The sequence below is a fragment of the Hylobates moloch genome, unplaced genomic scaffold (genome assembly GCF_009828535.3).
Source record: "Hylobates moloch isolate HMO894 unplaced genomic scaffold, HMol_V3 SCAFFOLD_9, whole genome shotgun sequence".
NCBI lineage: Eukaryota > Metazoa > Chordata > Mammalia > Primates > Hylobatidae > Hylobates > Hylobates moloch.
In genome coordinates, this window is record NW_026652284.1 from 12,143,896 (window position 1) to 12,158,807 (window position 14,912).

At 43.0% G+C, this 14,912-nt stretch overlaps 1 protein-coding gene across 1 annotated transcript; it reads right to left on the reverse strand.

Annotated features, from left to right (window-relative positions):
- Window positions 1-10,450: 10,450 nt before the first annotated feature.
- On the reverse strand, window positions 10,451-13,390 carry LOC116813902 (PRAME family member 33-like). Its single transcript, XM_032760968.1, has 3 exons — window positions 13,104-13,390; window positions 12,129-12,707; window positions 10,451-11,009 (listed from the first exon to the last, which is right to left on the reverse strand). The coding sequence occupies exons 1-3, from the start codon at window positions 13,388-13,390 to the stop codon at window positions 10,451-10,453; spliced, it is 1,425 nt and encodes a 474-aa protein (XP_032616859.1).
- Window positions 13,391-14,912: the final 1,522 nt, after the last annotated feature.

The window sequence follows — 14,912 nt, forward strand, 5'->3', positions numbered from 1 at the left end:
TTGTCTGGTGTCCTCCATGATTGCTTCACCTGGCTTAACAATTTTAACCTAAGGAATCTCAAGTTACTCATGGGGGACAAAAGGCACTAAGTTCTCTAAAATTAATGAGGTTCAGCCCAAGGAAATAAAGGCATCAAAATGGAATGTGATCGTTTTGCTCAATTCCTTTTTTTTAAATTTCTCTCTGGGCATCTGTCTATTTAGTGGGTAAATACACATGAGATGCACTTAAGGGGCCTGGACCATTCTAGGTGGGCAGTGAGGGTCAGTCACTGAAGTTCAGCCCCTTCTCAGGGCCCTCACTTTTGTCCAGATGCTTAGACCCTGTTTACTCCTGATGGGTGGATTCAGAACGCTCAGTTGCTGACCATTACCCGTGCTGGGAAAGGATTTCACTGCACAAGGTGTGGCCTCTGCCCTGGAAGGGGAGCTCCACACTGTATGAGCAGGAGCCTCAGGGCATCACCAACCCATGCTTGTTCTCATGGAGGGTAGTGACCCTTGCAATATTAAAACAGTTGTGGCCAATAAAGACATCCAAATTCCCTTTTTGGGAAAATGCTTAAATTATACAGGCATATAATACATTTTACACATTTCCAGCCCACATTTAACAAACATTTTATCCTTTTGGGGAGCTAGGTCATATTGATGAGATTTTCCCATAACACTTGCTTTCTCTCCCTATCAAGGAAGACTAGTGCAGTGTGTTTTGGTATCACACATCATCGGAGGGTGGATAATGATCAAGTGCCTGTGGGTGATGAGTGACCTTCGCTGTGCTGAGGGACCCTACACAAAAGGCTCCCTAGTGTGGGACCCTGCGGAGGACTCAGGGGCTGGTGCTGTTCAGCAGGAAACTGAGGAAACAGCCTCAATTTTCCCGTAGAATGAGAATGATTATGCCCACCAGCCTATGGGACCCTCTTAGGACACAGTGAGATGGTACATGGTTATGACTTGGAATGGGGCCTTTCATACAGTAAAAGCTTAATACATGCATCCTGTCTTTCTTTTTTCCTCCTAATAAGAGTCTCAGCATTCTTCATCCTTCAATTTCACCTCCTATTCCTCATAAGAGGAAGGCAGTAGGGACCCAGGGCATGCAATGGGACTCAGCTTCTACACACCGCCACCACTTAATCATGATTCCTGTAAACAGCAGGACCTCAACAACCAGCAAAGAACGGGGTGGGCAGTGCAGGACTGAATCCATCGCTAGTGATCGTGAGATAAAAATTTCCAACCCACGGGACTCATGTGCCATCTGCTGTAATTTAGTTAGACCATCTGGTGTAATTTAGTGATGAAAGCAGGAGTATATTAAATGGTACTTCCAAAAATCTGCTATTATGTAAATGTTTATGGAGTGTCACTATTCATTTGTCAGCTATTCTAAATAATTGGCCATGTTGCCCCAATACCCCTTGTAGTCAGAGGTAATCCAAGGACTTTCTCCAATTGGAGAAGATTTAATAGAACAAGGACTCTTACAATTCCCTGTTCCAATCCATGTAACACTTCCATCCTGCCAGATATAAAACCTGACAAGGTTAATGATTTGTGCAAGACTTACATGCAATAAAGAAAATTGTAATAGTGAGATACACTGTGGCTTCATATGAAACATCTTGTTATGTAAGGTGACTACAGACTCTAAATGGTACCCAGTGAGAGATTTCTCCTCTGCCTTCCTTAGTATTCCAGTTGATGAGGACGGCCAATACCTGTTGGCCTTTACCTGAAAAATTCAGCAGCACACCTGGGTTGTAACGCCACAGGGGTTCACCGGAGTCTCATCATATTTCTCTCAGGGATAACACCAGGACCTGTTAACCTTACCATTCCCTAGAAATTCTACTCTCATTCAATATGCAGTAGGTGTGCGGTTATGTTCTCTTACCAAGGGAGACTAATAGATTCCGTTTATCTCTTAGAGCAGTTAGCTTACAAGGGCCCTAAGACCTCCATGAAAACTTTTCCATTCTCTAGAGAAAAGATCCTTACTTAGGACATAATCCAAGTGCAGGGAAAGCTTCCATCTCATCGGAAATAATAAAGACAATCCACGGTTTCCCTAGTCCCATAACAATGAGGAGGTGCCCTTTTACATGTGAGACATTGTAGCTGTTGGTTCCCAAATTTCTCTCTGCTGGCATCATTCTTATAATGAACTCACAAAAAAACTTTGTCCCAGTGCGCTTGTCAGGGGAAATAATTATGAACAATCTGGCTCTACCACAACCTCCAGCTTAGGACTCCCAAATTAGATAATATATTTGGGTATTTGTCACCTGAAATCTAATGTTGAAATGTAAGTGTTGGAGGTGGGTCCTGGTGGGAGGTGCCTGGATCATGGGATGGATTTCTCATGAATGGTTTAGCACCAGCCCCTTGGTGCTGTCCTCGAGATAGTGAGTGAGTTCTCATGAGATCTGGTTGCTGAAAGTGTGTGGAACTTCCTCCGGCCCTTGCTCCTGGTTTTGCCATGTAAGATACTGACTCCCGCTTTGCCTTCTGCCATGATTGGCAGCTTCCTGAGGCCTCCCCAGAAGCCTGTGGGGATGCTTATTACACAGCCTGCAGAACCCTCAGCCAGTGAAATTTATTTCTTTCTTTTCTTTTCTTTTCTTTCTTTCTCTCTCTCTTTCTTTCTTTCTTTTTCTTTCCTTCCTCCTTCCTTCCTCCCTCCCTCCCTCCTTTCTTTCTTTCTTTCTTTCTTCCTTCTTTCTTTCCTCCTTCCTTCTTTCTCTTTCCTTCTTTCTTTCTCTTTCCTCCTTCTTTCTTTCCCCTTTCCTTCTTTCTTTCTTTTTCCTTTCTTTCTTTCTTTCTTTCTTTCCTTCCTTCCTTCTTTCTTTTTCTTTTCTTTCTTTTTCCTTCCTTTCTTTCTTCCCTCCCTTCCTTCCTTCCTTCTTTCCTTCCTTCCTTCCTTCCTTCCTTCCTTCCTTCCTTCCTTCCTTCCTTCTTCTTTCTTTCTTTCTTTCTTTCTTTCTTTCTTTCTTTCTTTCTTTCTGTTCTTTCTTTCTACTTTAAGTTCTGGGATATATGTGCAGAACGTGCAGTTTTGTTACATATGTATACACATGCCATGGTGATTTGCTGCACCCATCAACCCGTCATCTACATTAGGTATTTCTCCAAATGCTACCTCTCCCCTAGCCCTCCACACTCCGAGAGGCCCCAGTATGTGATGTTCCCCTACCTGTATCCATGAGTTCTCATTGTTCAACTCCCACTTACGAGTGAGAACATGCAGTGTTTTGGTTCACTGTTCCTGTGTTAGTTTGCTGAGAATGAGGGTTTCTAGCTTCATCCATGTCCCTGCAAAGGACATGAACTCATTTTTTATGGCTGCATAGCATTCCATGGTGTATATGTGCCACATTTTATTTATCCAGTCTATCATTGATGGGCATTTGGGTTGGTTCCAATTCTTTGCTGTTGTGAATAGTGCTGCAATAAACATACATGTTCATATGTCTTTATAGTAGAATGATTTATAATCCCTTGGCTATATACCCAGTAATGGGATTGCTGGATCAAATGGCATTTCTGGTTCTAGATCCTTGAGGAATCGCCACACTGTCTTCCACAATGGTTGAACTAATTTACACTCCCACCAACAGTGTCAAAGCATTCCTATTTCTCCACATCCTTTCCAGCATCTATTGTGTCCTGACTTTTAATGATCACCATTCTAACTGGCGTGAGATGGTATCTCGTTGTGGTTTTGATTTGCATTTCTCTAATGCAAATCAAATGACCAGTGTTGATGAGTGTTTTTTCATATGTTTGTTGGCTGGATAAATGTTTTCTTTTGAGAATTGTCTGTTCACATCCTTCACCCACTTCTTGATGGGGTTGTTTGTTTTTTTCTTGTGAATTTGTTTAAGGTCCTTGTAGATCCTGGATATCAGCCATTTGTCTGATGGATAGATTGCAAAAATTTTCTCCCACTCTGTAGGTTGCCTGTTGACTCTGATGATAGTTTCTTTTGCTGTGTGCTCTTTATTTTAATTAGATCTCATTTGTCAATTTTGGCTTTTGTAGCCATTGGTTTTGGTGTTTTAGCCATGAAGTCTTTGTTCATGCCTATGTCCTGAACGGTATTGCCTACGTTTTCTTCTAGGGTTTTTATGGTTTTAGGTCTTACATTTAAGTCTTTAGTCCATCTTGAGTTGATTTTTGTATAAGGTGTAAGGAAGGTGTCCAGTTTCAGTTTTCTGTTGATGGCTAGCCAGTTTTCCCAACAGCATTTATTAAATAGGGAATCCTTTCCCCATTGGTTGTTTTTGTCAGGTTTGTCAAGGATCAGATGGTTGTAGATGTGTGGCATTATTTCTGAGGCCTCTGTTCTGTTCCATTGGTCTACATATCTGTTTTGATAACTGTACCATGCTGTTTTGGTTACTGCAGCCTTGTAGTATAGCTTGAAGTCAGGTAGCATGATGCCTCCAGCTTTGTTCTTTTTGCTTAGGATTTTCTTGCGTATACAGGTTCTTTTTTGTTTCCATATGAACTTTAAAGTAGTTTTCATTGGTAGCTTGATGGGGATGGCATTGAATCTATAAATTACCTTGGGCAGTATGGCCATTTTCATGATATTGATTCTTCCTACCCATGAGCATGGAATTTTCTTCCATTTGTTTGTATCCTCTTTTATTTCATTGAGCAGTGGTTTGTAGTTCTGGAAGAGGTCCTTCACATCCCTTGTAAGTTGTATTCCTAGGTACTTTATTTTCTTTTAGCAATTGTGAATGGGAGTTCACTCATGATTTGGCTCTCTGTCTATTGTTGGTGTATAGGAATGCTTGTGATTTTTGCACATTGATTTTGTATCCTGAAACTTTGCTGAAGTTGCCTATCAGCTTAAGGAGATTTGGGGCTGAGACAATGGGGTTTTCTAGATATACAATCATGTCATCTGCAAACAGGGACAATTTGACTTCTTCTTTTCCTAATTGAATACCGTTTATTTCCTTCTCCTGCCTGATTGCCCTGGCCAGAACTTCCAACACTATGCTGAATAGGAGTGGTGAGAGAGGGCATCCCTGTCTTGTGCCAGTTTTCAAAGGGAATGCTTCCAATTTTTGTCCATTCAGTATGATATTGGCTGTGGGTTTGTCATGGATAGCTCTGATGATTTTGAGATATGTCCCATCAATACCTAATTGATTGAGAGTTTTTAGCATGATGGTTGTTGAATTTTGTCAAAGGCCTTTTCTGCATCTATTGAGATAATCATATGGTTTTTGTCGTTGGTTCTGTTTATATGCTGGATTATGTTTATTGATTTTTGTATGTTGAACCAGCCTTGCATCCCAGGGATGAAGCCCACTTGATCATGGTGGATAAGCTTTTTGATGTGCTGCCAGATTCAGTTTGCCAGTATTTTATTGAGGACTTTTGCATCGATGTTCATCAGGGATGTTGGTCTAAAATTCTCTTTTTTTGTTGTGTCTCTGCCAGGCTTTGGTATCAGGATGATGCTGGCCTCATAAAAGAGTTAGGGAGGATTCCCTCTTTTTTTTATTGATTGGAATAGTTTCAGAAGGAAAGGTACCAGCTCCTCCTTGTACCTCTGGTAGAATTTGGCTGTGAATCCATCTGGTCCTAAACTTTTTTTGGTTGGTAAGCTATTTATTATTGCCTCAATTTCAGAGCCTGTTATTGGTTTGTTCAGAGATTCAACTTTTTCCTGGTTTAGTCTTGGGAGGGTGTATGTGTAGAGGAATTTATCCATTTTTTCTAGATTTTGTAGTTTATTTGCATAGAGGTGTTTATAGTATTCTCTGATGGTAGTTTGTATTTCTGTGATATCGGTGGTGATATCCCCTCTATCATTTTTTATTGCCTCTATTTGATTCTTCTCTCTTTTCTTCTTTATTAGTCTTGCTAGCGGTCTATCAAAACCGCTCAACTACATGGAAACTGAACAACCTGGTCCTGAATGACTACTGGGTACATAATGAAATGAAGGCAGAAATAAAGATGTTCTTTGAAACCAATGAGGACAAAGACACAACATACCAGAATCTCTGGGACACATTCAAAGCAGTGTGTAGAAGGAAACTTATAGCACTAAATGCCCACAAGAGAAAGCAGGAGAGATCTAAAATTGACACCCTAACATCACAATTAAAAGAACTAGAGAAGCAAGAGCAAACACATTCAAAAGCTAGCAGAAGGCAGGAAATAACTAAGATCAGAGCAGAACTAAAGGAAATAGAGACACAAAAACCCTTCAAAAAATCAAAGAATCCAGGAGCTGGTTGTTTGAAAAGAGTTCCACTAATGTTTTCTATGCACAGAGATAAATTACCAGTAATGAAATCAATAATTGTCATAGGCCACCCATGTGCACCTATAGCTTCTTCTCAGTGCCAAGTCACTTAATTATAAATATTAACCAACCTACCAAAGGAAGGATAACAAACCTTATCATGAAGTTAGCATCCTCAATTGCTACCCAACTGTGTATGAGAGCAGGTTCTACTACTACTTGTGATCCTTCCCTTTCATCTAAACGAGTTCATAGCCAGCAATTGCTTTGGTTAATGAGAGTGGCTACATTTTGAACAGGAGACCTTAGAAAGTGCTTGCTTTGAGTGGTGAAAGTACCTAATAAAATAAAATATAGGTTTGAGCATTTTGTGTTAATACAAAACAAAACCAAGTCTCAGTCAATGGAAGTCTCAGATCAAATGGAGTCTTGTTCCATTGTCTTGGAAAAGCTGTCCACTATGTGGTGACGTCTGCTTCTAGGGAAGGCTTTTCCTTGGATACCCTTAATTTTAAGTCACTTGGTACAGTCCCATCCAATGCTGCTCAGGGGCAGATTTCCCTTGGTGTCATTTCTAAAGGATGCAATCTCCAAATGCTTGGGAATGAAGGTCTAAGCATCACTGAAAGCCTCCTTCACCTACTGGAAATAGTGTTTCAAATACTGCATCAAGGTCTTGCAGTATTGAGTCATATTGTTACTGAATGATTGGCTCACTCTCTTAAGTTCATAGAACCCAATACTATGACATCATCTTTTGAGAAAAGAAAAAAAAAATAGGCCGGGCGTGGTGGCTCACACCTGTAATCCCAGCACTTTAGGAGGCTGAGGGGGCAGATCATGAGGTCAGGGGTTCAAGACTAATCTGGCCAACATGGTGAAATCCCATTTCTGCTAAAAATACAAAAATTAGCTGGGTGTGGTGGCATGCGCCTGTAATCCCAGGTACTCAGGAGGCTGAGGTAGAATTGCTTGAACCTGGGAGGCGGATGTTGCTGTGAGCTGAGATAGCACCACTGTACTCCAGCCTGAGCAACAGAGACTCTGTCTAAAAAAAAATTAATAATAATAATCCCGTTTTATTTGTTAGTTTAGCTAATTTTAGTTTCAAGATACCATTTGTTCACTCAACCTTTGTAGAATACCAAGGATAATGAAGTTAATGGTAGTGCCACTGAATCTGTAAAATTTTACCTGTGTGATCACCTGCCCAGTAAACTGAGTTCTCCTACCATTGGAAATTTCTCCAGAGATGCCCCAGAAAGGAAACACATGTTATAATCATTTATTTGCTATGACTGTGGCATCATCCTTTCTAAAAGGGTAAGCTACAATGCATCCTGAAAACGGACACACAATCACAAGAATTATAGCCTTTTTACACGGCTCACTGTCACTGCTGGTCCACGACATTCCTCTTACAGCTAGATGTGTGTATGTCTATCTATTCATATCTATATCTATGTCTATTTCCTTTTATTACCATGATTCACTTCCACTCACTTTTCCATAAACAGCCACTCTACTCTTTGACCTAGCCTTGAATTTGCATGTGACCTTATAGAATATAAGTATATGGAAAGTATATAGAATATATGTTTGCATTTTCATCGGTATTTATTTTAGTCCACATATATGCTATACAGTATAGCACCAAGGCACTCCAGCCTCCAGCCTAGGTGACAGAGTGAGGCTTTGTCTCAAAAAAAACAAAAAAAAACCTTTGAGGACAAAACCTTGTTCACTAATGGTCTATATTTAATGTGCTTCCACTAGAAGTGAGAAATTCTCATAGTTTACATAAGATCTTAAAATTATTGGCCAGGCATGGTGGCTCACGCCTGCAATCCCAGCACTTTGGGAGGCTGAGGTGGGCAGATCACGAGGTCAGAAGATTGAGACCATCCTGGCTAACACGGTGCAACCCCATCTCTACTAAAAATACAAAAAATTAGCCGGGCTGTGGTGGGCGCCTGTAGTCCCAGCTACTCAGGAGGCTGAGGAAGGAGAATGGCATGAACCCTGGAGACAAAGGTTTCAGTGAGCCGAGACCGCGCCACTGCACTCCAGCCTGAGACAGAACGAGACTCCGTCTCAAAAAAAAAAAAAAAAAAATAAAAATAAATAAATAAATAAATAAAATAAATCACTCCAAAGGCTTATCTACTATTTGCAAAAGTATTAACTACTTTGTCTTTGACTATATGACAAGCTCTAGTAAGGGTGTATATTACTGTAAATTGTTCTGATGTAAACTCTAAAATAAACACAAAAGAATTAACCAACTTTTAAAACAGGAAAAATAGGCTGGGTGCGGTGGCTCACGCTGCAAAACTCTGTCTCTGAACAAATAAAAATAAAAATAAAAAACCAACAGAAAATAATAGATGCTAGGGAGGATATGGAGAAATGAGAACCCTGGTACACCATTGGTAGTTATGTAAATTAGTACAGCTACTATGGAAAACAGTATGGAGTTTCCTCCAAAAAATAAGAATAGGATTACCATATGAACCATAAATCCCACTGCTGGATATATATCCAGAAAAAAAACTACCATGTTGGTCAGGCTGGTCTCAAACTCCTGACCTCAAGTAATCCACCTGCCTCAGCCTCCCAAAATTCTGGGATTACAGGCGTGCACCACTGCACCTGGCCTGCACTCCCCTATTTATTGCAGCACTATCCACAATAGCCAAAATATGGAATCAACCAATGTGTCCATCAACGGATGAATGGATCAAGAAAATGTGGTAAATACACACAATAGAATATCATTCAGCCATAAACATGAATGAAATCCTGTCATCTGCAACAACATGGATGGAACTAGAGGGCGTTATGTTAAGTGAAGTAAGCCAGATACAGAAAGGCAAACATAGCATGTTCTCACTCATATTTAGGAATTAAAAACATGAAACTTAAAAATAGTAAAATGACTGTTATCAGAAGCTAGGAAGGGTACTGAGAAATGGATAATAAGAAGGGGATGGTTAATGGGAATAAAAACACAGATAGGAATAAGATCCAGGGTTCAGTAGCACAATAGGGCAAATCATGTTGACAATAGTTCATAGTAAATTTCTACATAATTAAAACAATGGAATTGGAATGTTGCTAACACAAAGAAATGATAAATTCTTGAGATGGTGGCTATCCCTGTTACCATGATTTGAACATTACACATTTTATGCTTGTATCAGAATATCAGGCCAGGTGCAGTGGCTCATGTCTACAATCTGAGCACTTTGGGAGGCTGAGGCGGGTGGTTTGCCTGAAGTCAGGAGTTCAAGACCAGCCTGGTCAACATGGTGAAAGCCCCCTTTCTACAAAAAATACAAAAATTAGCCAGGCATGGTGGCGGGTCCCTGTAGTCCCAGCTACTCAGGAGGCTGAGGCAGGAGAATTGCTTGAACCCAGGAGGCAGATTTCTAGAGACTTCTGATGTATAAATATCTAAAACAGGTTGATGAATCATGGAAGACACCAGAAAGTTTCCATTCAGGTTCCATTTATTTTTGACATTTTTAAATAACCATTCTTGCAGGGGTAACTCCTGCATCAGTCTAGAACTTCAAGTTCCACTTCTGAGTCCAGGACACAGGTCCCTGAAGGTCTCATCGATGCCAAGTCAGCATTTTTACCCAGTCCTGCCCCTGGCTGAGTCACCTTTGTTTTTCCACTCACAGTGAGCATGTGTCTCAAATACATGGCTGTGTGCTTCCTTTAAGAAGCGGCTGACTGGGCCCTGCTGCTCACGCCTGTAAACCCAGCACTGTAGAAGGCCAAGGTGGTCAGATCACTTGAGGTCAGGAGTTTGAGGTCAGCCTCCGCCAACATCATGAAGCCCTGTCTCTACTAAAACTACAAAAATTAGCCGGGTGTGGGGGCATACACCCGTAACACCAGCTACTGGGGAGGCTGAGGCAGAAGAATCACTTGAACCCAGGAGGTGGTGCTTGCAGTGAGCTGAGATTGTGCCGCTGCACTTCATCCTGAGGGACAGAGTGAGACTCTGTCTCAAAAAATAAAATAAAATAAAATAAAATAAAATAAAAATAAAAATATAAAAAATAAAATAAAAATTTAAAAAATGCACCCACGTACAATATTTTAGTTCCCACGTGTCCAGAAGACAGCGTATCCATCCCACTAACCAGGCCTTCCCTAGGAGCAAAGATGGAAGTCCACGTTCTCAGATGGTCCTGAGCCACAGGAAGGGCAAGGGGTGGGACCAAAGAAGATCCTCTTGGGCTGCCTGACTTCCCTGAGTGTACGCATCAGCTCAGCCCGAATTGGGGCGAGGATCTCCCAATTGACATGACCCCTGTTGTCAAGACTCTCCAGAGGGGCAGGATACAACTCCAGGCCTAACTTGCTTAGCCCGCCTGTGTGATGCAGCAGGTCTTTCAGAGCATTCGTGGAGGTCTCATTTCCACGAAAGTAGAAGGTGGTGAGCTGGGAGCAGTGGCTCAGGGCAGGCAGGAGGACCCTGAGTTGGGGGTCCTGGATCCGACAGTCCTCTAAGACGAGGGTCTTGAGAGTAGCAGCAACTTTCTCCAGCAGAACTCCAAGGGGCTCAAGATTGGTGGTCCACATTAGGATATAAGTGAGACGCAGCTCCTTTAGCTGACTGAGGCTTGGGTACTGAGACAGACACTGCATGTCCTCATCAGCTAGGTAAGCATTAGAGAATGTAAAGGCCCACAAGGGGTTCTTGAGGTACCTGCGGAGAGCAAGAAGTTAGTTATGGGCAATGGTGCCAGTTAGAGGAGGGGGGTGGGAAATAATCTCAATGGTAAACTTGAAGTGGGCATTGAGTAATTCTGCACTTACTACAACACAGGTGTTATAGTAACCTGCAATGGGGAAGCCTGTTTCACCCAAACACAAGTTTGTTCCCATCATCAGATGATGGTCCGCATGCAAGGTGCTGCCTGATGAAGACTCAGATCATTCAGGGGCAGCTCCATTTTAGGCTCAGTCCTTTCACCCTTGCCTGTGTGATAGGTACCACTCTCACGCCTACTCCCTCACCCTCCATCCCAGAAGCATGCACTTCTCATATCAATTACCTTTCCTGGAGTTCAAAGCGACGTTTTACAGACAGGGAATTAGAGACAGGATCATTGGTGTTTACTAAGCTGCTGAAGACAGAGCTGCTGCTGTGAAATGCACAGGTTTCATGCACTTTCTCTTTTTTTTTTTTTGAGACAGTCTCACATTGTAACCTGGGCTGGATGTAGTGGCACAAACTCAGCTCACTGCAACCTCCACTTCCCTTGCCTCAGCCTCCCAAGCAGCTGGGATTACAGGTGCCTGTCACCATGCCCAGTGACATTTTTTTTGTATTTTTAGTAGAGACGGGGATTCACTGTGTTGGCCAGGCTGGTCTCGAACTCCTGACCTTGTGATCTGCCTGCCTCGGCCTCCTGAAGTGCTGGGATTACAGGCATGAGATACCGTGCCTGGCTACTTTCTCTTCTTTCATACCCTCCTCTGGATGAAGAATATGTTTTCATCATACTAACTTTATACACTCTTCCTCACAAGGAATTCACAAATGCACCCTCACTAGATCTGAACCCCCAACTAACTGGCTCCTTACACATCTCTCTCTGTAGCATCTACCCCAGGCCATCCCTCTGCCCTTATTTGAGTGGTCTTGTGATACCCACTTCAGGATATAGAGCACTGAACAGCATAATGAGTTGACATTCTAGCATCCCATTCCCTGTGACATCACCAGTGGCTGACATACATTAGATGCCCACTAGCGTTTACTGTGAAAAAGAACAAAAGTCTGTGGTATGGTCTGCAGAGAAAGCTCACCATCATTTCTTACCTGAGCAGGTGCTCCAGGTGCTCTTTGATATTACTGATCTTTCTTATATAAAGTATCTGGGGGTAGTACAGGCAGAGGAATGGAGATTCCAAGTCAGGAATGAAATGCCATTGGCCGCCCACGTATAACTTACGCCCATAAGTGAAGGCTAAAAAGAGTTTGCGAAGATTGCTCATCTGGCTCAGGTAAGGGGCAAACTTTCCCGTTTTATTCAGAGAGGACTTTTTCCAGACTTCCAACTCCTGGATACTGTCTGGGTATATCCTTTCCAATAAATTTCTGAAACTTGAACTGGGCATTGAGTAATTCTGCACCTTACTACAACACAGGTGCACTAGACCTCTTCTGTAGTGGATCCACCTGCAGAGGCAGCTCAGGCATTCATCCAGCGTACTTTCCTTTAGGCACAGGTCTATGAACACCTTCAAGGGCTGGTGCTCTCCCATCCTTGGACAGTCCTCCACTGTCTGCCTCTTATTCATGGCCTCTGGGGAGCAGGAGAGGACCTTGACTCCAGACCATATGGCCCAGAAACTCTCATCAACATCCCGCAAATCCAGCACTCGAAGTTTCCACCTCCTGTGAGTGACATAGGGGAAAAGCTCAGAATGTAGGCAAGGACCCACCCCTGACCTGAGCTTTCACTCCACATCCAGGACATCAGTCAGCTGCTCCTGTCCTCAGTGCTCCTCCTTCTGTCTCTTCTCCATCCCGTTCCCCCTTGGATTCTGCCTGGTACCCACTTCTAGAACCTTTACCTTCCAGTGAGAGGAAGCAGGCTCCTGTTTCCTCAGTGGACCCTGTATGGTGAGCAGTCCTTTCCCAGAAGAGCTGGGCAATGCCCAGGGACTCTCATGGGCACCATCAGAAGCCTCTGAGCCACCCTAACTCCCCAACCCCACCACTCCTCCTGAGCCAGCTGTCCCTTCCCTGGAGGCCTGGACCCTTCTCCCCAGGCCACCTGAGTCACCTCACCTGGGGCGAACCTTCTGGGCCACCAGTGAATCAAGTCCCCTCAGGACAGCTTGCAAGGTCTCCAGATGAGGTGTCTTCATCAGGGATCCCAGAGGGAGGCAGACGAAGGGCCAGGCCTGCACCATCAGCTTCAGGGCCTCAAAACGTTTCATCCTGAAGGCCTCCATGAACATCAGAGGGAAGACCTCCCTGGGCAGCTGGTCCAGGGTGAAGATGGTCAAGAGCTGGTTCCTCAGCAGGCTCTGCCCTGCCAGCTCCAGGAGTCTGGATGGGGACTGGAGGCTCATTCTGACAAATCTGCAAGGAAAAACTCTAGAGGACAATCAAGCGAAAAGGCAAGTTTCTCGGGCCATTCCCCAGGAACCCCCACTTCTCCCAGGGCCAAAGTCATTTCTCTAGCATGTGTGAAAGAGCCCTGAGTTTACTCCAATTCCTTTCTGCAATAAGTGGCCACAGAAACCTAGTTCTACCCTTGTGGTACCAAGAAGAGTGTGTCCCAACTTCTAAAGAGCAGGCAAGATCACTCCTACTCCATGAATTATTAGCCACTGCTGCAATAAACTCATAGCACTGGCAAATGTTACCGAGGATCTCTGAAGCTCAGATCTCATGCCCAGCTAATCTTTCATTTTTTGACTTTTTGTAAAGACAGTGGGTTTCACTATGTTGTCAAGGCTGGTCTTGAACTCCTAGACTCAAACATTCCACCCGCCTTGTCCTCCCAAAGTGCTGGGATTACAGGTGTAATCCTCTTTCCAGCCTCACTGAAAATTTCAGTAAGAAGCTTTGAAAGCTGTGTGATAGTGTTATGCATCATTCACAAGACACAGATGTTTCCAATACACATCTCTTACACATATTAAAAATGAACCACTTTGCCTGTGCGCAGTGACTCACACCTGTAATCCCAGCACTTTGGGAGGCAGAGGCATTGGATCATCTGAGTTCAGGAGTTCGAGACCATCCTGGCTAACATGGTGAAACACTACCTGTACTAAAATTACAAAAATTAGCCAGGTGCAGTGGTCTGTGCCTATAATCCAAGCTACTAGGGAGGCTGAGGCAGGAGGATCACTTGAACCCAGGGGGCACAGGTTGCAGTTAGCTGAGATTATACCACTACAATCCAGCCTGGGAAATTGGCTAGATTTAAAAAAGAGAGAGAGAGAGAGAACTAAATTGGATTAGACTTCTTAAGCTCCACCCAGTTAATCATGATTGGATTTTTGTCTTTCTTCCAGATTAACTATCAAATTAGATATTCACCCATGAAAGTGAAAGATTTAGGGATAGGGTGAAAGTCCAGGACTCATTCACTGATTCCCTCCACAAACATGGAGTTTTACTAATATGTGTCCTTCATAGTCCTGAGTGTGAGATGGGGAAGGGTTGAATCTCTTCCTGACATTAGATAGAAAGAAAGAAACTTGCAAGTATCTTTGTTGAGGGATCCCTGGCCACATCAAATTTATCAAAATATTTCAGAGTTAAAACAGTTTTACAAAGACAGACATGACAGTCCCTAAGAAAACACAGTAGAAATCTTCATCTATCCAATAATCACGTGGGTGGTATAATTTAATTTTTTTTCGTGTGGGGGGAGTTGAGTCTTACTTCGTCGCCCAGGCTGGAGTGTAGTGGTGCCATCTCAGCTCACTGTAACCTCTGCCTCCCAGGTTCAAGTGATTCTTATGCTTCAGCCTTCCATGTAGCTGGGATTACAGGCATGCACCTCCACACCCGTGTCTCCATTTGGGTGGAAGAGTTACAATGAGTATGTGATTGGTTTAAAATTAAGGTCAAAGATCC